This window comes from Acanthochromis polyacanthus, chromosome 4 (assembly GCF_021347895.1).
Source record: "Acanthochromis polyacanthus isolate Apoly-LR-REF ecotype Palm Island chromosome 4, KAUST_Apoly_ChrSc, whole genome shotgun sequence".
Lineage (NCBI taxonomy): Eukaryota > Metazoa > Chordata > Actinopteri > Pomacentridae > Acanthochromis > Acanthochromis polyacanthus.
In genome coordinates, this window is record NC_067116.1 from 5,596,500 (window position 1) to 5,620,350 (window position 23,851).

A 23,851-nucleotide genomic window follows, 5' to 3' on the forward strand; every position below is an offset into this window, starting at 1 on the left:
GTGATTTCAGCAAACTCTAACCTTTCACACATTTCCCTTCATAGAGAAAGTCTAGATACACCTGGGAGCAATTTACCAATTTAGGACAGATTTAGAAAAAAATTTCATGATCTGAGAAATGAACCAAAGTGACTGAGAAAAACTGTCATCAGTGAAATCCAAAATGCTGACTAGTTAATGAGCTAGACTAAAAATGAATACCTACTAGTTAAATCCTTACTGCCCTTATTAGTTAACTAGTGAGTCAAACGTTCACTAGTGTAACTAATGAACACCAGAGGGTTCACTAGTTACACTAACAAATGCTAAAGGTGTAGTGGGGAAAGCACGCGTTGATGCTTCCTATTGGCTCTTCAGTTCAAAACACAAAATGCCGACCAATCAGGAGTTAGAATTTTATAATTTTTCCCCACTTTAATTGCATGTTTCACACGAGTTAGCTGTCTAATAACCACATTTATATGTCAAGTTACACACTAGTTTGACAACAATAAAACAACAACGGCACAAATATGCAGCATTAGAAGATTTTATTTCAAGATAAGCTTCTTAAAGCTAAAACTTTATTAACCCCAAAGGAAATTCTGTCCAGTACCAATTTCCCACCACATTTATAGATTATTTCCTTGTTTAAACAGGACACCTAGAGATCTTCATAACAGCTCAGTGGCCTGTCTCCCTAGAGCTTCACTTTTAAACAGTCAACACAGTTACTCTCTCATCATTCCAATGATTATCACAAACCACACACATAATAAGGCACACTTGGTGATTATACAGGAGGTCCCCGGTTTAAGACCTACAGCGTTTCATCAGAACTGGTGTTGTAGAACTAATTGATGAGTGGATGAATACGTCGTCATACGGCGCTATCAGACATCTTTGTTTTCATTCTCTGGTTGTATTCCACCTTGGATTGTGCAACATTCTCTAACTTTTTGTCCTTCATTATGGCTCCAAACATAAGTCAGAATCTTCTGATGCTTCGAAGAAAAGGAAAGCCGTCTCCATGGAAGTGAAATTAGACAGAATAAAATGATTGGAACAGGGTGAAACACCGACAAACATCAGCCAGTTGCATTTTCTAAGTCACACGACTGACCATTCCTTCACATCGTGGGAATGATGCTTGAAACCCTCTCATCTCTCAGATCAGCACAACTCTTAAAATGTGCACAATAATGCAATGTGTGAATAAGCATACAGCAAACACATCGAGTAAAAATGATGAACAAATCCCAGCAACATTCTGCTGATAATCATTTGTTAATCACAAGGTAAATACTTCAATCACATCATCATTTCCAGTTATTACTTTTGATTACTCTTCTTATTTTCAATATTTAAGGATTTTGCATCCAACTGTGGATGTCCTCTACACTGTTATTACAACACATTGATCCACCTTGACTTCTTTTTATGTAATTCTTTCAGCTGTGTCAAATTGAATTGAATGATATGAATTATAGAATTATCCACCTGCTAATGTCAGCTACAGTCATGGACTAAAGCTTCCATCTACTTGTATAGACCACGTATATCACGACAGTCTTGACTTTCCAATGACTTCTACAACACTAGTTTGAGTCAGGACTTTGGGGAAACCAGTCTAGAACCTTCATTCTATCCTGATGGAACCATTTCTTCATCTCGTCTGATGTGTTTGTGCTTTGGGCTCATTGTCTTCTTAAAATGTCCAACTGTGTTCAAGATCAACTTTCTGATGATGGTTTCAGGTTTTTCTGGAGAACATGGAGGTAATCCTCCTTCATTATTCCATTTATACTTTGTGTAAAGCTCCACTTACACAGATCATGATACTGCCACCACCATGCTTGTTGTTTGATGTTCTTGGGGTTAAGACAGTCTGAAACCAGTCCTCAAAAAGTCAAAAATCAGGACCAAGACCAAACCTAAACTACTATGGTGTCTAGTAAGTGGATAAAATGAGTTCTTTTTAAATCGGCTTTTAGGAGTCAGCAGCTGTAGTCAATATAATCACTCATGAGAACTTAAGAAGCCAGGCCACTGAGAAAATGTGATTAACACAACTTTCTACACCATTAAAACTGATAATTAGAGTTGGTGTATCTATATTTTTGACCCACAAGATTGTCATATGTCCCAAAGAATCAAAATACATGATTGTAATTTGTATTTTTTTGTGATGAAGATTCATGTTTTAATGATTTCATCATTTAAAATTCTGAGTTGTAGGAGTCATTGAAAACTCACGACTGCCAAACGTATGGAAGCTTTCTGTCACAACTGTAGCTAACATCAGCTGAGTTTGTTGTTCATTTACAGCTCTGTGTGTTAACCATTAGATGGACACGGTTCGCATCTTCTGATCAGTGCATAAAAAGCCCTCACGACTACACGGTCATCGGTGCATATTGCTCCTCCACCTCTTTTCTTCTGGCTCTCCATCCTGTTCAAATCAGCGATGCAGGTCATTGGTCCATCTTCAGTCACACACCACTTGGAATGATCAACGGTGTCGGTTAAGAACGCCTGCGGGAGCTTCACCACCTTCACATTGTACACATTACAATCAGGGTTGCTGCAGTTCGAAGGCAGAAGATGACTCTGACCCGGGTTTCCCCAAGTCCTCACGAACAGATTCTTCCTCAAAGATCTCGAAATTAGACCAGAGTAAAGATCTACAAGGATTTACAAAAAAACAGAACTTAAAATATATTAACTATAATTAAATGAAACAGAATAGCATAAAAATTACAATGATATATAAAAAATTAAAACTAAGTTTGCTCAAAGGAGATCTGGGGAATCTTGGGCTTTGTTGGATTTTCATGTATATTTGTTGGATCAGAACTTTTTAAAAAAAATAAGTCAAAGCAGTCTCCACAATTAAAAACACTGTGGGGTCTCAGACTTAATATTTCTGCTAGTCAGGTAAAGTTGTACTTTAGATATTTAGATATAATTTATTAATAAACCTTTTTGTCATGTTTTAATCTTGAGTATTTAAATTTCTCAGGTAAAATCACATCATAAATGCCCCTGTAGAGTCTTAACCTCAGTATTTGAACGTGACAGGAAAATTCAATACTCCGTGTTTTTCAGCTGAAAAGTTTTTTTAGCACTACATCTGTTGTTTTAACTGTTTAAATAATGATTTGACTTGTTAATCATGAAAAATTTAAAAGGTACCCTCATTCCATACAGTCTGAGTTTCACATTCTTAGCCTGCATTTCATACATAAAGTAAAAAAAAACCCACTGTATTTCATTTTCAGAAGACTCTGTGTTTGTCATGAACCAGACTTTTTTCTCTTTTAAATCCTGAAATGTTTGTTCTAACTGCAAACACTCACCGTCCCCAAAACTTGAGTATTTTGCAACACTGACGAATATACGTCCTGCATAAGAAGTCAGCATTGCTATTCTATTCCAGGGAGCTCTTGGAGGGTCGCAGTTTCGCTGTGCGATGCATCGCAGCTCATTGGGAAAATCAGCTGGAATGTAGGAGTCAAAGGGGAAGACGCGGATGTAGTTGAGCTGCTCTCCTATAAGGTCAGAGAGAAGTTATTTCAGTTTAAGTTCCGTTATCATGATACTAATCTACTACTCAGTTCTGGCCAATTAAATTTAGGAAAACAAGGAGTTAACCTACCGATTTCTCCAAAGATATTATAAGGGAAGGTCACACACAGAAATGTTTGAGCGTTTCTATTCCCGTTGTTTGGCCAGAAGTTTCTGTTGTGATATGTCGGAAATCTTGGTGTGCTGTGAGAAAGCCAAACTCCAGTTTTTCCAGTTTTGTCCAGCATCACAACCCCTTTAGAATGTAAGAAATGAAAACAGGTTTGACACAATTGGATTTTTCTGCCTTTAAATGCAATCAAATAAAAGATTGTTGCGCCTACCTTTACTATGGCCATATGATTGGGAAACAGCACAATCTGGAGGCTGGTCGTTGTAGAGCAGGTATCCGAAATCTGTGGTCTGCACAAGAAGCAAAGCATGTAGAACTGTGACAGCAGATTTAACAATGCTAAAGAGACATACATTTCTTTAAAATACATCACTGACAAAAATGAAAAGAATACACTGTAAAAAAGAAAATGTAACAAAAGTACAAAAAACTTTAATGCAGGACGGCTTCGACTTACATCGGAGTTCCGTTCCTACAGATCAACACAAGTAGATTTTTGTTTAAGTCAGAACTCCAGCGAAAATATGAACAAAGCCGTTATTTGCATCACAACATCGATCAGCTCTTTGAATGCACACAACTTTCATGCATGTATGAAATAATGTTAGAATACAAATAATCAGACTCAGTGCTGCAAGAAAATGCATTAGTTGTTAAGTTTTATTTTATATTTTAGTGATAATTTTGTTGTAGTTTTGCTAAAAATAACAATCATAAAAATGCATCACCGGTTTGTCGTAGAAGTCAAGAAGAGGTTCCAGAGTGTTTGCCAGAGCTCCAGATTCACTGATTATCTTGGTGCTGAGTGTCCATCCATTGGTGCTGTGCGCATCCATGTACAAATACTTCAAACCACCTCCAATCATATGGGGATACTTGTATAAGATGTACCTAATGATGTAATGATGAGATAAATATATTTACATAAAACTGAGAAATGGTGAAAATATAAATTGTGAAATTCCCACCCACCAGTCCACCGGCACTCCGTTGTCATTCCTGCATGTCACATCTGAATCACACCCTGGAATAAAGATCCAAACGCTGAGGAGGAATCTCACTGCTGCCGTCTGAAACAATCACAAAACCAGGATTCATTCATTCATAACGCCACATACAGCAGATGTTTTCTGATAATTCACCAGAGAAAGCTTTAAAAAGTGCATTCTGGGTAAACTTTCAAGGGTGGTTTTGTGTCTATTTGTAGTCGTTTCGTGTTGATTTGTGGTCATTTTGTGTCTATTTGTGGCTGTTTAGTGTTGATTTGTGGTCATTTTGTGTCTATTTGTGACTGTTTAGTGTTCGTTTGTGGTCATTTTGTGTCTATTTGTGGCTGTTTAGTGTTAGTTTGCGGTCATTTTGTGTCTATTTGTGGCTGTTTAGTGTTAGTTTGTGGTCATTTTGTGTCTATTTGTGGCTGTTTAGTGTTGATTTGTGGTCATTTTGTGTCTATTTGTGGCTGGTTAATGTTAGTTTGTGGTCATTTTGTGTCTATTTGTGGCTGTTTAGTGTTAGTTTGTGGTCATTTTGTGTCTATTTGTGGCTGTTTAGTGTTAGTTTGCGGTCATTTTGTGTCTATTTGTGGCTGTTTAGTGTTGATTTGTGGTCATTTTGTGTCTATTTGTGGCTGGTTAGTGTTAGTTTGCGGTCATTTTGTGTCTATTTGTGGCTGTTTAGTGTTGATTTGTGGTCATTTTGTGTCTATTTGTGGCTGGTTAATGTTAGTTTGTGGTCATTTTGTGTCTATTTGTGGCTGTTTAGTGTTAGTTTGTGGTCATTTTGTGTCTATTTGTGGCTGTTTAGTGTTAGTTTGTGGTCATTTTGTGTCTATTTGTGGCTGTTTAGTGTTGATTTGTGGTCATTTTGTGGCTGTTTAGTGTTGATTTGTGGTCATTTTGTGTCTCTTCTGACCAGCACTACCACAGTGAATGCATAGAGCTCACAGTGAAGCACAGAGGTGGGAATGTGAAGATTTCTTGCTGGAGAAAACTTGAAAAAGTGCATTCTGGGTAAACTTTCTATCAGCATGTGTGATAGATGGTTGGACAGAACAAGTTCTAGAGAAGGAAAGGACCATTTTTACACATTTGATTCCAGGATCATTTTCTAGACACAATTTGGTTGCAGTTTTTCACAGTTTTTAGTCATTTTTGGAACTCTTCTAAGCCATCCGAGATGTTTAATTCATTTTGGACAGATTGTGAACAGCAAAAGAGGATTTTTTGAGCAAGTTCTGGACACATTTTTTATATTTTTTTAACAAATGTGGAGATTTGTTAAAGATTTCTGTATCATTTTGAGATAGCAGCACGGCATCACTGTAACCATGACAACAAGTGAACACTACATCAGCTGATTGTGATCCTACTACAAATCCACCTCTGAGGACTTATCAGGACTTATCCATCAGAAATGATCCAAGGAACAACTGATTAAATTGTGGGGGTGTTTCTGAGTCCCATTAATTCCCGCCGCCCGCTACATATTTAGGTCACGCTATTCAGTATCCGTACATAACGTACACATACAGAACACACGCCTGTACTCGGAGCAGGGTCATTTTCAATCAATCAGTTAATCAAAATTTTATTTATAGAGCACTTTACAACACTCAAAGGTGACCAAAGTGCTTTCCAGTTAAAATCAAACAGTAAAATTAGAATAAAATTAGAATAGACACGTGTCAACAAATAAAATCAAATAAAATAAGATAAAATAAAATGTCACCACATTACTGAGTATTAGAAGCCAGTCTAAAAGATTTTGTTTGTGTTTCTGCCAGATATTTTTTTCAAAATTTCAGGCGTTGGAAATGATGCAACAACTGAGCAGCCTTGGAGGAGGACTGAGCTCTCTGAGTGCTCTATTTATTTACTAATATTATCATTTTTAATCATGTGTTTATGGTTTCCCTCCATTTTCTGTTATTCCACTGGTTCTTTCTCTTACCTAGATGGCACGTTGTATTACTTTATCTGGTGTTGTAATAAATTTCTTTGAGAATCTTTCACCACGTTTGGACGGACCAGTTTCTCTCTTTTCTTATTTATCCCATCTGTAAATCACTTTAAAGATTCAATATAAATAAAGCTGTTATTATTATTACTTCTAAGGCCCGTAACTCTATTGTGAGTGTAAAAGTTTGCATCATTTCATTAAATATACTCAAGTTATTGCACAAAATGAATCAGCTGATTCTGAAGGAGTCAGGTGGGAACCTGATGCGATTATCTGTGACCGTTCTGCATTTCTGTGGAGCCACTTCCTCGTCTGCATGATTAGATTGTCCAGTAAAACAACATAACCCATTTTATTTTCAATATTTTAGTCTCAAGCGTAATAAAATGTCTCCTAAAGAGCAAAACAATCCATGCAGTGTAACAAAAAATAATTTAGAGAACAACTCAGAGATTGTTAATTTTCATTTTATAACACTTTTACTTCTAAGTTAGGACATTCAGACAGAAAAATAATATTTCCACCTTTTAAAAGTCCACTGAATTTATCTTCCTGCTGCTGTATATCACTGTACTCATTCAGGACTGTTCAGAATATTTTATTCAGTCTGTCTCTGTGCTCAGTTTAAAGGCTCTGCTAGTCAGTTCTTATTATTTGCAGCTATGTGTGTGTTCTATGTTCCATGTTCCTCACTCCCCTCTTCTCCCATCCCTCACCCTCTATCACACCCTCTCTACCTCTTCAGTCCCTCTCAACCCTCCTTCCAGCAGCAGATGGTTCCCCCACATAAAGAATCGGGTTCTGCTCAAGGTTTTTTTCTCGGTTAAAAGCTGTTTTTCTTGCCACTGTCGCCTTAGGGCTGATCTGGGGGTTCATATGGGTTCTATGTAAAGCGTCTTGAGACCATTTGACTGTGATTGGAGCATTATAAATAAAATTGAAAATTGAATCATGTTTTAATCCCTCCTGTTGTCCTCATTTACAGGCACCAAAACATATGGTTTCCTTGTCTGAAATAAGCTCCAAAAATTCAGCAAAATATTCCCCAGATTTCTGAAAATTTGAAAAAACTTCAGGAACAAAATTCCAATAATTCCGTAAAAGTTTCCCTTAAAAGTTTTATGTGAAAAAAATAAAATCCTTCAAATTGGGCAAGAAAATTCTTGCAAATATTTTCAAAAAGAGTAAAAATAATCCTAAAAATATCTTCAGTGTTTACATATATATATCAGTAAAACATCTAATATTTTCTCTAGAATAATTTTTAACATTTCTATTTTCCAACCAAGAAAATATTCAGTGATTTCACAAAAATGTTGAAAATGTGGACATTAGAAGTTTCACTGTGAAAATATTTTTTTTTTCACACTTTCAAACTTTAAAACGGGTCAACTTTGACCCGCAGGACGACATGAGGGTTAATAATGTAAAAGTTTACTCACATATCCAGCCATCTTCATCCACAGAGCTGCTTCCCTCAAATTAAACTGACGCTCATCTCAGCTGCTACCTTTATACCTTGATGCTGAATTTCCTGTTTTACTGTACACTCCCCCTTCAAAGATGGCCGCCTACTGCTGCTACTGTTTTATGTTATTCTGATTTTACTTCTAGATACTCCGAACGTGTCACCGCTCCTAGTGTAAGATGGCCTGACTTACTCTGAGGTCTGTTTTTGACTAATTCTGGTTTTACCTTTATATTTCACCTTAAAAACTGTTGATCTTGCTTTGCTTGGTGTCTTTTTTTTTCAGCACAGCCTCACCTGTGTGATTCTACAATTATTTATACATTTGGATATAATGTATGAACACACTTGACCTGAAATTGCAGAAAGCCCAAGCAGGAAAAAGTTACATTCTATACTGTGGACACCATAAATGTGTGTAACCAACCCTTTTCAGAACTAAGAATGCAAATATAAATATTTTTTGTCACAAAATGATGTGCAAATTTAGCAATCAACACAGTTATATCACTATTTGCACTGAAATGCAGGAAAATTTCAGGCACTTCTGCACAAATATTTACAAAATCCTCAGAAGTCACTCCAAAAAGCTTTTTCTGTCCACCACAGTCTGTGCAATGGCAAAAGCAATAGAAACATGACTTTGGGACCATGGGGAGAATCTGGAGTCCTGGTTTATTCCATTGCTAGAATACATTTATTTTTCTTATTTTTTTATTACATCTGAAGCAAAGTCTTGATTTTCTGTGCATCTTGTGTCTTCTCTGTGTTTGTCAGAGCAGAGTGATGTGTGGTCAAAGCCAGTGAAGGACCTGTTTGTTCTGTGAGGGAATAGAAGGAGGAGAGTCAGCTGTCAGCCACTCTAAGAGAGCAAGGGGGCGGCAAAAAACAGAGAGAGAGTCATAAAAACACAAGAGCACTACTCCCCGACTAAATAAAAAAAACTGGTAGAAAGTTCCAAATTCACACTTTGGCCATCTCCTCTGTGTATTTCCAAAATGTTCCCAGAGAGAAAAAGATGCCCAATCAGAGCATCTATCTCTGGATGTCCCAGCCAGAGTGTCTCTGCTCCTAGTGGGGGAGTCGCTGTTTGTTTTTCATGTCACTAACCAAGGGGCTACAAAACCAAGAGAAATATCCCCTAATATGTCTCAGATTGTTTTTCTTGGCTACAAAGAAGGCTTCACATACAAGCTGAGGTACTTGGTAATATAGTCCATCACAACAAGTACGTATCGATTACCACGTTGTGTAAGTGGCAGTTCTGTCAGGTCTGCTGCAATTTTCTCAAAAGGCTTGGATGTGACAATGTTCTGCATAGGGGCCTGCTGGTGTGGTGTTGGTGCTCTCCTGGCTTCACAGGCGGTGCATTCAAGACACCACTGATTTATGTCACGTGACATGTGAGGCCAGTAGCATCTGATTTGAGCACTTTGCAGTGTCTTTTGTGCACTGAAGTGACCAGACAGTGAATGTCCATGCAAAGTCTGAAAAATGTCCTTTTGTAAGCTACTGGGGACTACAGTCTGTAAAACAGCGTCAGCTGGTGGGGGTCTAATTTTGCGGCACAGGAGACCATCAACAACAGTGAGTTTAGGGAACTCTCTCCAGTACTGTCTCATTACAGATGAACCTGCTTTAATGTGTGTGAATGGTGGTCTACTGTCAGTCAACACCCAGTTCCTGATTATTTGCAGGTGAGGGTCAGCTGTTTGTGCTTGGATGGCACGCTGTCTGTCCATATTCAGAAGTGACATGTCCCTAGCTGTTGCTGCCTTATCTGATGGAGGTGACTGCACTTGTGATATGAAGTCTACAGCAGGTGAAACGGTGGATGCAGACTTTGAGCAGGGTGCTGGCTCTGTAGCTTGAGTGTATGTGAGTGGCTGTGGTTCTGTTTGAGCATGAGTGGAAACACATTTCACCTGGACACTTGCAACCACTTGGGCAGCATCCTCAGCTGGCAGAGGACGGCGAGACATGGACTCAGCATTAGCATGTTTTTGGCCTTCTCTGTACTCAATAGTCCAGTCATATGGATCAATCTCAAGAGCCCATCTGGCTTGGCGACCTGTAGGATCGCAATCCAAAGCCATCTTTCTCAGGGACAGAAGGGGTTTGTGGTCTGTGATGATGCAGAAGGAATGTCCTGTTATCTGTGCTGTGCAGCTAGTGGGTGCCAGTTCACTTTTCCTGAGCGGGGCAAAACGTCATCACCAATGTGGCACAGTCCATTTCCCATGTCCAAAATCACACCATGAGGAGTGTGGAAGTCACAGCATAATATGAAGCCTTGGTTGGCATTTCTGATAACCTCATGCTGAAATGTTTGAGATCTGAGTTTAAAGGTGAGGTCTCTCATGCCTAAAGTGTCCAAACTATCACCAGTAACAGCTTCTGATATGCTGAACTTCTCCTTTAAAGGCCTTTTTGCTAAAGAGGGGACTGACATCTATGTCTCTTCACTAATAAATTAAATAGTGGCACCTGAGTATAACATAATGTGCATGTCATTGCCTTCAAGAATTCCATTTACAATGGTGGTGAAGTGCACTATATTTCCAAAAGTATTCGCTCACCTGCCTTGACTCGCCATGAACGTAAGTGACATCTCATTCCTAATCCATAGGGTTCAATATGACATCGGTCCACAGTTTGCAGCTACAACTATATGGTTATGGTCCTGCTCCTGCCCTTTTTCTCCCCTTTTCCTTCTCTTCCCCATTATTGCCCTTTGTGTGTGTTTTGGCTTGTGTGCTTCTGTCTCCCTCCGTCTGCCATCCTTCTCTCCTGTCTCTCTCTCTCTCTCCCGGTCACTCGCCCCCTGGCTCTGCCACCTGATTACTGCATTAGCATCAGCTGCTGTTAATCAACCAACTCCACTCACCTGCTCCCCTCCTCTGCCATTTAAGCTCTGCTTTTCCCCTCAGTCTCTGGCTCATTGTTGGATGCACATGTCATCATAGACTCCACTCCCCTGCTTTCCCTAAACCTCTGGACTATGTCAGTTTATGGACTACTCTGCTTGTTGCCCCTTTGTGGATTTAACCCTTTTGGATTTCTACTGTTTTTTTTTGCATGGATCATGTTTGCTTCCTCAGTTTTTGGTTCCCCTGTGTGTGAGTACTTTCCCCAGCTTTGTTGTTTTTCCACTGTTTGACTTTTGATTCTACTCACTCAGTCCGTGCCTTGTTTAGCAGTGTTTTTTTTGTTTTTGATTAAAAAACCCTTTTTTTTTCCTCACTATGCCCGGCTGTCTGTCAGTTATGTCTGCACCTGGGTTGTCCAACTCCCCCCAGCTGTAACAACAACAGCTTCTACTCTTCTGGGAAGGCTGTCCACAAGGTTTAGGAGTGTGTTTATGGGAATTTTTGACCATTCTTCCAGAAGCTCATTTGTGAGGTCACACACTGATGTTGGACCAGAAGGCCTGGCTCTCAGTCTCCACTCTTATTCATCCCAGAGGTGTTCTATCGGGTTGAGGTCAGGACTCTGTGCAGGCCAGTGTCGTTTCTCTCTCTGGTGTCCATGATGTGCAGGTGAAGGAGAAATGTCCATGACACTGACTTTCTTTAAAAGTATTTTATTAAAAGAAAGCGCAGCATCAGTACAGACAGAACCTGCCTGGAAGGAGCCGGCCGATTGAATCCTCCTTGCTCGACGATGACCAGCAATCAGGTTTTCAACATATAGGAGGGGTTAAAACAAATGGTTCTTTACTGATATCATATGGGGAAAGCAGAGAGCATCCCCAAACAACTCCCCCTTGTCTACAACAGCTGAAGAATCCCTAAATCAGTGTTTTGGACAGAAGAACCCTCATAAAACACCTCCAACAGGGCTCTGTAAACAGGAGAACACTTTCCCATGGCATGGGTTGAATATAATGCAGGTTCCATCTGTGGTCAGAGATGCCTCACAAAGAACCACACCAGAGCAGACACTACATATAACAAGCAACTCATATCCAATACTAGAACAAACAAAACAGATTCTATACTACTAACTTAAGTAATACATGTAACAGATCAGATACCACACCAGTCAAGTTCATCCACACCAGACTCTGTCATCCATGTCTTTATGGAGGTTGCTTTCTGCACCCAGACTGGTCCATCAGATTTCCAGATGAAGCGTGATTGGTCACTCCAGAGAAGGCGTCTCCACTGCTTTAGAGTCCAGTGGTGGCGTGCTTTACACCACTGCATCCCACGCTTTGCATTGCACTTGGTGATGTATGGCTTGGATGCAGCTGCTCGGCCATGGAAACCCATTCCATGAAGCTCTCTGCTGAAGCTCTGTTCTTGAGCTAATCTGAAGGCCACATGAAGTTTGAAGGTCTGTAGCGATTAACTGCAGAAAGTTGACCACCTCTTGGCACTATGCTCCCCAGCATCCTCTGACCCCGCTCCATCAGTTTACGTGGTCGACCACTTGGTGGCTGAGTTGCTGTCGTTCCCACACACTTCCACTTTCTTATAATACAGTTGACTGTGGAATATTTAGGAGCAAGGAAATGTCACGACTGGATTTGTTGTACAGGTGGCATCCTATCACAGTTCCACGCTGGAATTCACTGAGCTCCTGAGGGCGACCCATTCTTTCATTAGTGTTTGTAAAAGCAGTCTGCATGCCCAGGTGCTTGATTTGATACACCTGTGGCCATGGAAGTGATTAGAACACCTGATTGTGATTATTTGGATGGGTGAGCGAATACTTTTGGCAATACAGTGAATATAATCCCTCCAGTGAGTTCTGGGTCTGCCCTGGGGTCTTCTCCCAGGCGGACATATTGGAAAAAACCTCCAAAGGGAGTCTCACCAGAAGGATCTGAATCAGATGTCCAAACCACCACTCCACAGGTACCACATCGGATGCCCACGTGACATTGCAGAGATGTGTCAGCCATGACAGTCCAACAATGTCCAGAGTCTTCAGCATCTCAGGGTAGATTTCATCCACACCTGGCGCCACCGAGGAGCTTCTTAACTACTTTGGCGACTTCTGCCAAAATATGGACAAAGATTCCCCCAAGTCTTCAGGCTCTGCCTCCCCCTCAGAGGATGTGTTGACCAGGTTCAGTTCCTCAAAATGCTCTTTCCACCACTTGACAATGTCCCCAGTGCAGAACCTCCTTGAGATTCTGGTAAATGTCTTCATTTAATTGTTCATTTTATTCTCTTTTTTTTCTTTAGCTACTTATTTACTAATATTATCATTTTTAGCCTCGTGCTTATGGTTTTTCCTCCATTTTCTGTTATTCCACTGGTTCTTTCTCTTACCTAGATGGCACGTTGTATTACTTTATCTGGTGTTGTAATAAATTACTTTGAGAATCTTTCACCACGTTTGGACGGACCAGTTTCTCTCTTTTCTTATTTATCCCGTCTGTAAATCACTTTAAAGATTCAATATAAATGAGGCTATTATTATTTTTACTTCAAAGGCCTGTAACTCTATTGTGAGTGTAAAAGTTTGCGTCATTTCATTAAATATATTATATATAGTATAATATAAATATACTCAAGTTATTGCACAAAATCAATCAGCTGATTCTGTAGGAGTCGGGTGGGAACCTGATGCGATTATCTGTGACCGTTCTGCATTTCTGTGGAGCCACTTCCTTGTCTACATGATTAGATCGTTTAGTAAAACAACATAACCCATTTTATTTTCAACATTTTAGTCTCAAGCGCAATACAGTGTCTCCTAAAGAGCAAAACAATCCATGCAGTGTCACAAAAAATAATTTAAAGAACAACTCAGAGATTGTTAATTTTCATTTTATTCTTCTAAGTTGGGATATTAAGAGAGAAAAATACATATTTCCACCTTTTAAAAGTCCACTGAATTTACCTTCCTGCTGCTGTATATCACTGTACTCATTCAGGACTGTTGAGAATATTATATTCAGTCTGTCTCTGCTCAGTTTAAAGGCTCTGCTAGTCAATTCTTATTTTTATACTTTCTAGACTAAAGGCAGAGGTGAACATCTGTGAGCAGCAGTATGGTTTCATGCCAAGAAAGAGTACAACAGATGCAATATTTGCTTTGAGGATGTTGATAGAGAAGTACAGAGAAGGTCAGAAGGAGCTGCATTGTGTCTTTGTAGATCTGGAGAAAGCTTATGACAGGGTGCCCAGAGAGGAACTGTGGTTTTGTATGAGGAAGTCTGGAGTGGCAGAGAAGTATGTTAGAGTGGTGCAGGACATGTATGAGGACTGTAAGACAGTGGTGAGGTGTGCTGGAGGTGTGACGGAGGAGTTCAAGGTGGAGGGGGGACTACATCAGGGATCAGCTCTGAGCCCCTTCTTGTTTGCTATGGTGATGGACAGGATGACAGACGAGGTTAGACAGGAGTCTCCATGGACTATGATGTTTGCAGATGACATTGTGATCTGTAGTGAGAGCAGGGAACAGGTGGAGGAGAAGCTAGAGGCGTGGAGGTTTGCCCTGGAAAGGAGAGGAATGAAGGTTAGCTGCAGCAAGACGGAGTATCTGTGTGTGAATGAGAGGGACCCAAGTCGAAGAGTGAGGTTACAGGGAGAAGAGATCAAGAAGGTGGAGGATTTTCAGTACTTAGGGTCAACAGTCCAGAGCAATGGAGAGTGTGGAAAAGAGGTGAAGAAGCGTGTACAGGCAGGATGGAACGGCTGGAGAAAAGTGTCAGGTGTGATGTGTGATAGAAGAGTTTCAGCTAAAATGAAAGGAAAGGTTTACAAAACTGTGGTGAGACCAGCCATGTTGTTTGGTCTGGAGACAGTGTCCCTGAGGAAAAGACAGGAGGCAGAGCTGGAGGTAGCAGAACTGAAGATGCTGAGGTTCTCTCTGGGATTGACCAGGATGGATAGGATCAGGAATGAGTCCATCAGAGGGACAGCACATGTTAGAGGCTTTGGAGATAAAGTCAGAGATGCCAGACTGAGATGGTTCAGACATGTCCAGAGGAGAGAGAGTGAATATATTGGTAGAAGGATGCTGAGTTTCCCACTGCCAGGCAGGAGGCCTAGAGGAAGACCAAAGAGGAGGTTTATGGATGTGGTTAAAGAGGACATGAAGGTAGTTGGTGTGAGAGAAGAGGATGCAGCAGACAGGGTTAGATGGAGGCAATTGATTCGCTGTGGCGACCCCTGAAGGGAAAAGAAGAAGATTATTCTCATTTTTAGCCTCGTGTTTATGGTTTTTCCTCCATTTTCTGTTATTCCACTGGTTCTTTCCGTTACCTGGATGGCACGTTGAATTACTTTATCTGGTGGTGTTGTAATAAATTTCTTTGAGAATCTTTCACTATGTTTCAATGGACCAGTTTCTCTTTTCTTTTTTATCCCATCTGTAAATCACTTTAAAGATTCAATATAAATAAGGCTATTATTATTTTTACTTCAAAGGCCTGTAACTCTGAAGGTAAAAGTTTGTATCATTTCATTAAATATACTCAAGTTATTGCACAAAATGAATCAGCTGATTCTGAAGGAGTCGGGTGGGAACCTGACGCGATTATCTGTGACCGTTCTGCATTTCTGTGGAGCCACTTCCTCGTTTGCATGATTAGATCGTCTAGTAAAGCAACATACAGTGCCTTGTGAAAGTATTCGGCCCCCTTGAACTTTTCAACCTTTCGCCACATTTCAGGCTTCAAACATAAAGATATAAAATTTTAATTTTTTGTCAAGAATCAACAACAATTGGGACAAAATCGTGAAGTGAAATGAAATTTATTGGATATTTTAAACTTTTTTAACAAATAAAAACCTGAAAAGTGGGGTGTGCAATATTTTTCGGCCCCTTTACTTTCAGTGCAGCAAACTCGCTCCAGAAGTTCAGTGAGGATCTCTGAATGATCCAATGTTGTCCTAAATGACTGGTGATGATAAATAGAATCGCTTCCTGGACTCCACTGAGGTGGTGGAAGAGAGGAGGGCTCTGACCAAACTGTCTTCTTTCATCAGAAAAACCTCCTACCCTCTGCATCAGACTGTGAACTCCTTAAGAAGCGCCTTCAGCAACAGACTGATACACCCTCAGTGAAAGAAGGAGCATTTCTGCAGGTCATTTATTCCAGGATCTGTCAGACTGTACAATGCCGCTGTATAAACTGGTGTACCTCTGTCACTGCTGCACTTTTCCCCTCACATAACTGTTTCAACCTCATCCTCATGTAAACAGTCTTCTTAAAAAAAATCAAACAATAACAAAGTTTTTGCACTGTGTTTCTAATTTATCCTATACTGCCTTTATCCTATTTTTTTCTCCTTGGAACTGCTATAACGGTGAACTTTACCCATTGTAGGATCAAAAAAGTTTATCTTGTGGGGTCTCTCTTGTGGGGTGCCACAAGGTTCAGTTCTTGGCCCTACTCTGGGGGGTATTCCACGAAGCTGGCTAAAACAGGCTGGGCTTACGCCGGTAAGCGTGGCTTGAACAAGCGGCAACTTTAATCTCAGCTGCAAGTAGTTCCACAAACGAGGCTCAGCTGTTTTTCAGAGACGCTTATTCAAGCCAGGCTGATCCAAGCCAGGCTGATCCAAGCCAGGCTGAGCGCGCGCCCGGGGGAGATAAAAAGCCCAACGTGTCGATCGTCGAAATGATGACATTATGTCTAAAAACAGAGCGGAAACTTTCTCTTCGGCGGAGCAGAAACTTCTAACGGAGTTGTACGAGGACTACAGGGATATCATCACAAGAAAAGGCAACACGGTTGATAAATAAAGCTGGAGACGCTGCCTGGCAAAGCATTGCCGACCGTTTAAATGCGTAAGTGTTTCGTTTCCTTTAAATGAAGTACTTAGTCTGAGCGTACACACCACACATGTCTGAAAATTTAATTTTCAGTGGGCAAGTTTTTGACACTGATTAGGGATAACCCACAACTGCAGTGGTTGTCTATTTAATATGTTGTAGTGGGTAAAATAGACTTGACGTCTGTGTTTTGATGCATTTTAACAGGAGTAATTTAAACATCCAAAAAAGGACCGGGCAGCAGGTCAAGATTAAATTCAAAAATATATTACAAAGTGGTAAGTTGCTTTTTTTTAACATGTATAATTTGTCAATATCGCACCAGAGCTGCTAATAGCCTGTGTGTAATTGCAGCTACCAGAAAAAGCTGAGGCCACCGCCACAGGTGGGGGTCCTCCACCAGAGAGCCTCCCCCCAGCAGAGGAGATGGTGCTCAGCACACATAAAGGGCGGCCTCTGGTGGAGGGAATAGAGGGGGGGACATCCCCCCCCCACCATTTGCAGCTCCCAGGAGGTACTGAAGCAAGGTATGTAGAGAAAATCATCCTCCAAAGCAGGTGGTATGTTTGGTATCACCAACAGTTGGTTATTGTCTTTCAGTATGCGGGGACATAATTTCCTTGGTCGACCCCCCCCCCCCGCCCCCTGCAGTCAGGACACAGAGAGCCTTCCTGAACCACCTGTGAGTATGTGAGGCAAATTCTAATTCAAAAGTCTTCTTCCATAAATGATTCAACAACCACAATGTACAGTTGTCCATCCAGGCCTTTTGATGATGAGGAGGACACCATATCAATTCAGGACTTACCAGAAGTAAGACAAAATGCTACTTTTAATGAATGTACCTGATTTCTCTATATTATGTATAACCAATTCCCATTGCTGCAGGGTGTGACCAGAATCCCACATGAACCACTCCCTCCAAGAAATGAAGTAAGTTGCAATAAATTTGATCTATCAACTATGTGACAAGTACTCAAATACACGGTCGTTTACAGGACATTCGTGCCATGTATAAAAGGCACCTTCTCCTCAAAATGGAAAATCAGCAGCTTGACCAAACAATAAAAAAACTCAAAATAAAGAAGCTCAAGCTGGAAATAAGGAAACTAGAGAAAGATGTAAGAACACAAGAAACCCATTTTTACAATTACATTATTTTAATGTTACATTTTCTTTCCTTCACAGCTGGGACTCTAATAAAAAATTTAAATCCCTGTGACTCGAAGTTGTCGTTGTTCTCCAATTCAGAGTCAAAGTCAGATTTATTGTCAAATATGCTGTACATGCTTGACATACAGCACAGATGACATTTCAGTCCTCTTGGACCCACGGTGCAAAAGGCAATATTAAAACAAGAGTAAAGAAACTAAACTACAGTCTAAAAAATGTTATAGCCTAATTTCTAAAGTAATAAATAGAATGGAAAATATGTACTATGAACAGAATAAAAATAGAATTGACTATGAACTGAATAAAAATTTGTAAATGTATGTATAACAGTAATAAATAAATTGTTGTAGATTGAGGAGAGGGAGGAGAAAGAGACACCAATGATCTTCTCAGATGCTCGCACTATGCGCTGCAGGGTCTTGCAGAAGGACACAGTGCAGGCGCCGTACCACACGGTGAAGCAGCTGGTCAGGATGCTCTCAATGGTGCCTCTGTAGAAGGTGGTCATGATGGGGGTCGGGGTTCTCGCTCTTCTCAGTTTGCGGAGGAAGTAGAGCCACTGTTGCGCACTGTGACAAAATGTGTAGTGTAATATGATACCGTTAGATTCATGGTTATTCCGGCGTTATTTAAATAAGAAAATTTAAAAAAGGTCTCAATGTATGTCACCGAACAAGAACATCATTGATTACAGATCAAGATGATTTTAATGTGTAACATGCGGTTCACAGGCGTCTTTCTGAAGCTCGTCAGAACCTTCTCTGACATGGAGCTAAAGTAAGCTTGACTGTTAGCCTGCCCCGGACCAGGCTTGTCGCTCTGGCTGAGTTACCATGGTTACCAAGCCAGGCTAGCCCTAAGCCTTGTTGGTGGAACGAAACTCTCACTAAAGTTAGCGAAGTTGACCGAAATAAGCCAGGCTTAGACCTAAGCCAGCTTCGTGGAATACCCCCCTGTTGGTAATTTTAAGTGAAAACTTTTCAACAGACACACAGACAAAAACAAACTTCCTTCAAAGAAAAATCACATGTCCTGTACATTAAATGAAAAAAGCAATATTTTCTTATGGCTCTGTCAGTAATTTCAAGTGAAAACATTTTCAAAGGGCAAATGGCAAAAAAGTAAATGTCCTTCAAAAACAAAATATGTTCCTTAATATCAAGATAAATGCATAAATGAAATTGCATGCATTATAAACTGAAAATGCAATATCGTGCTTGTAGAACTTTCCATCAGGAAGCCCCTGAATAATGTTGTGGTGTGCATTATTTGTTAATTGTACTTACGTAGTTGACGTTACTGTTTATGATTTGGGGGCAAAACTTGAAGTTGTTTACGTTAAGCACTCTCAAGACTGGAACGCTTGTCGGTGAGTTTGGAGTTCTAGTGTTGATGTTTGTCAATTTGTGACTGTCAGTAGGATAATTACTTAACATCATCATCTGGGGTTTGTGTTTTCCAGGTTTACAACCTACCACGATCTACCAGTGTATCCATATCTAATCCTAACTCAAAAAAGACTTAAGCTGGGATGACTGCAAAGTTATAGCTGGAGCTAATGAGTAGCCTACTGTATGCCTCTATTGATGTGCAGTTTCGAAATAAAATGTTTTGAGTTGCATCCGCCATACTGGTCTTAAAACCCTTCCAGAAGGGGGTTCATCAAGCCACAATAGATAGTTTAATGAAATTCTGGACAGTGCTGCTCTATGATCCTACCAATTACTGCTTTCAAATAGTAAAATGAGAAAATAAAAAAATAAATCAAATCAGTTGTATTCTTTCTCATGGCTCTTATCTGCAATTTTCCCTGATTCCATTAACTGAAAAATAAAGATAGACAGATAGATAAATAAATAAAATACAATAAAATCAAATAAAAAATCTATGGCACACAGACAAAACAATGCTTCCTTCAAAGAAAAATCACGTCTTGTAGAAACAAATGTAAAAATTTAACTGAATTAAAAACTAAAAATATATTAATGCTCTGTGATGCTCACTTGTCTGAGGCTGAGCCTGATACTTGGTAGTGTCTCATCTTTTGTACAAGTTCATCAATGTTCATGGTCAGGCTGAGAGCTGAGGAAATCCTCAGGATTGAGTTAAGGTGTTTATCAGTAAGACAGCTCCTGTGTGATGTTTTGTTTAGCCTCATCAAAGAGAACCGTTGTTCACACAGGTATGTGCTGCCAAACATGGAGAGCGTCTGAACAGCTTGGATGCGCAGCTGGGGCAACTCAGCAGCACCCACTCTCTCATATTTTTCCTTCAGTGTGTCATTGCACTGGAGCTCACTCAACTCCATTTGTAGGTTTGGTGGTGCGCTTTCCACGTCAACTGCAAAAGGATTGCCGAGCAGTTCAAACCTGCTTTTTTGGGTTTCAAAGTCAGCAAATCGGCGTCAGAAGTCGGCAGCAAATATGTTGAGTTTATCGGCAAACTGTGCACTCGGGAACACAGCGGTAGAGAGCTTCTCTTTCATGGTCTGGCAGCTGGGAAAGTGGCTCAAGTTTTCTTTCCACATCTGCGTCTCCCACAGACTCAGCTTGGTTTTAAACGCCTTCACTTTACTGTGCATATCAGAGATGACTCGCCCCCGTCCCTGCAGCTGAAGGTTCACATTCAGATGGCTCGTGATGTCGCAGAGAAACGCCATTTCACACAGAAACATTTCATCTCGGAGCTCTGTTGTGTCTTTCCCTTTGCTTTCCATGAACAGACAGATCTAACACAGCTCAAAACATCTTTGCACCTTTGCCTGGCTTAGCCATCGCACCTGTGTGTGATAAGACAAGTCACCATACTCTGTATCTAACTCACCCAGAAATGCCTGGAACTGGCGGTTATTTAAACCTTTGGCTCTGATGAAGTTAACTGCTCGTGTTATGGTGCTCATAACATGTTCCATTTTCAAGGCTTTGCCACACGACTCCTGGTGTATTATGCAGTGATACGCTGTCAGCTCATGTGGGACGTTTTCCTCCCGCATCCTCTCCCGCATCCTTGCCACCAATCCAGTCCTGTGCCCGCACATCGCGGGTGCTCCGTCAGTTGTCAATCCCACGAGATTTTCCCAAGGCAGCCCCATCTCATTGACACATCTGGATATGTCTTCATACAGATCTTGTCCTGTAGATGTGCCATGCATCGGACGTAATGCCAAAAACTCTCCTGTTATGCTCAGGCTGGAGTCCACTCCGTGGATGAAAATTGACAGCTGGGCAATGTCAGATGTGTAGGTGCTCTCATCCACAGCAAGGGAATACGCGATGAAATTTTTTCTCTTTCCCACAAGCTGTTCTTTTAGATTAGTGGAAAGCTGGTCTACACGTTCAGCAACGGTGTTCCTGCTCAGGCTCACGTTTGAAAATAGTTCCCTTTTGTCTGGGCACACTACGTCACAAACTTTAAGCATGCAGTCTGTGATAAACTCTCCCTCTGTAAATGGCCGGGCTGATTTTGCGACCTCTTCTGCCACAATGAAACTAGCCTTGACAGCAGCCTCACTTTGTGATTTGGCTTTTGCGAACAGAGCCTGCCGGGACTTACAGTAAGACCTTGTTTTAATTCTTCCACCTTCTGTCGCTTTTGTTCCGTGTCCATAGTCTTGTAATTGTCTGTGTGTTTCTTAGACATTTCATGGTGCCTTCTTAGATTCTATTCTTTTATTACAGCCAGACTTTCTCCACACAGAAGACACACAGGTTTGCCTTTTACCTCCGTGAACTTGTACTCTGCCTCCCACCTGGTTTGAAACCCCCTGTTCTCAGCGTCCACTTTCCGTTTATCCATTTTTGGGGAGGGGGGTAGCTGAAAGTTGACATCTGCTCTGACTGCTGATGAATAATGAAGCCGAGGCCTGCTTGCTGTGCTGCAGTGAGTTTGCGGGCTATCGTTGCATTGTGGGGAATGTAGTATTGGTGCGTGCAAAACACCAGCGGGCAGCTGCGACCTATGGGCCGGTTCTAATACTAATCAACAGGGGCAAAAATATCATTTCATTTTTGGGGGGACAATAAACATTAAAATTTCAGAGAGTAATTCCTGTGGGGGACATAAAAAAAATTGCTCTCTCCCTCTCTCTCTCTCCTGCTGGAACTTGGCTTGCAGGGTTGAGCCCTCAGCATGTTATTAAAAGTAATAATAGCAGTTATAGCATTGTTCTGTCTTAGTGCATATTCTACCTGCATACAGGTTTTTCTATGTTCAACCAGCAAGTCAACAATGTTATTAGGTGGAAGGTGGAAATGATACACTTTTATGACCACATCTAACAGAATTTCTTTGCACCCTGCTCTAATTTCCACTTTAGTCCATCAAAGTAGGTTTACAAGAAAGTGAAGCTCAAAATAAGCTCCAAAACTACAGAGGAAATATCAAGAATAATCCAATAACTACTGGACTAACGACTAGCCTACAAAAAATAATAAAAATCTTCAAAATCTGGATATCTACAAATCTAATATCAGTAAATTATAAATTGGGCTTATATCTGACATTAATACCCTGACAGTGCTTGTGTTGTGCTTTTATTAAACATTATACTATATTATTATTCAATTGTTTTTGTGTACTGACAATGAAATTTAGGGGGACAATTTTATGGAAGGGGGGACACAAGGGACGTGTCCCCCCCCCCCCCCCGGGATTTCCGCTTATGCTATTCAAATATCATCCTAGGGGCCATAGATAATTCATTCGCAGGCCAGATCTAGACTTTGACATGTGTGCACTAGAGGTTGGATCGTAACACACCACCTGACAATGTCCCCAGTGCAGAACCTCCTTGAGATCTTAAGATTCTGGCAAATGTCTTCATTTAATTGTTCATGTTATTCTCTTTTTCCCTTTTTTAAATTTTTTAAACTATATTATTATCATTTTTAGAACGTAGCCGCAAGGGGACACAAGCCAGTCTTATTGTGCCGGTCCCAAGTCCAGATAAATACAGAGGGTTGTGTCAGGAAGGGCATCCGATGTAAAACTTTCGCCAAATCAAACATGCGAATCAAATGTATGACTTCCATACCGGATCGGTCGAGGCCCGGGTTAACAACGACCGCCATCGGTGCAGTGGACCTACAGGGTGCCAGTGGAAAATGGACGACTGTTGGTCGAAGAAGGAGGGGAGGAAGGTGTGTTCATAGGAAGAGAGAGAAGAAGAACACCAAGAGTCTAGGACTGAGAGTAGGGACTTTGAATGTTGGAACTATGACAGGAAAAGGTAGAGAGCTGGTTGACATGATGCAGAGGAGGAAGGTGGACAAACTATGTGTCCAGGAGACCAGGTGGAAAGGTAGTAAAGCTAGAAGTTTAGGAGCAGGGTTCAAGTTGTTCTATCATGGTGGAGTTAGGAAGAGAAATGGAGTAGGAGTTATCTTGAAGAAGGAGTTTGTTAGGAATGTCCTGGAGGTAAAAAGAGTGTCAGATCGAGTGATGAGCCTGAAGCTAGAAGTCGAAGGTGTGATGTTCAATGTTGTTAGTGGCTATGCTCCACAGGTAGGATGTGAGGTGGAGGAGAAGCAGAAATTCTGGTTGGACCTTGATGAAGTGATGCAGAGCATCCCTAGAAGTGAGAGAGTTGTCATTGGTGCAGACTTCAATGGACATGTTGGTGCAGGAAACAGAGATGATGAGGAGGTCATGGGCAAGTTTGGTATCCAGGAGAGGAACGCAGAAGGACAGATGGTGGTTGACTTTGCAAAAAGGAAATGGCTGTCGTGAATACTTTCTTCCAGAAGAGGCAGGAACATAGGGTGACCTATAAGAGTGGAAATAGGAGCACACAGGTAGACTACATCTTGTGTAGACGGTGTAATCTGAAGGAGATC

General features: G+C 40.8%; 1 protein-coding gene across 1 annotated transcript in view; it reads right to left on the reverse strand.

Annotated features, from left to right (window-relative positions):
- Positions 1 to 2,316: 2,316 nt before the first annotated feature.
- Positions 2,317 to 23,851, reverse strand: part of LOC110947469 (deoxyribonuclease-2-alpha-like) — a 39,898-nt gene continuing 18,363 nt past the window's right edge. The window contains exons 2-7 of the mRNA XM_051947491.1: positions 4,652 to 4,749; positions 4,408 to 4,570; positions 3,891 to 3,969; positions 3,638 to 3,802; positions 3,339 to 3,530; positions 2,317 to 2,663 (exon numbers count right to left, since the gene is read on the reverse strand). Coding sequence (XP_051803451.1) covers positions 2,317 to 2,663; positions 3,339 to 3,530; positions 3,638 to 3,802; positions 3,891 to 3,969; positions 4,408 to 4,570; positions 4,652 to 4,749 — 1,044 coding nt within the window. The remainder of the gene's footprint in view (positions 2,664 to 3,338; positions 3,531 to 3,637; positions 3,803 to 3,890; positions 3,970 to 4,407; positions 4,571 to 4,651; positions 4,750 to 23,851) is intronic.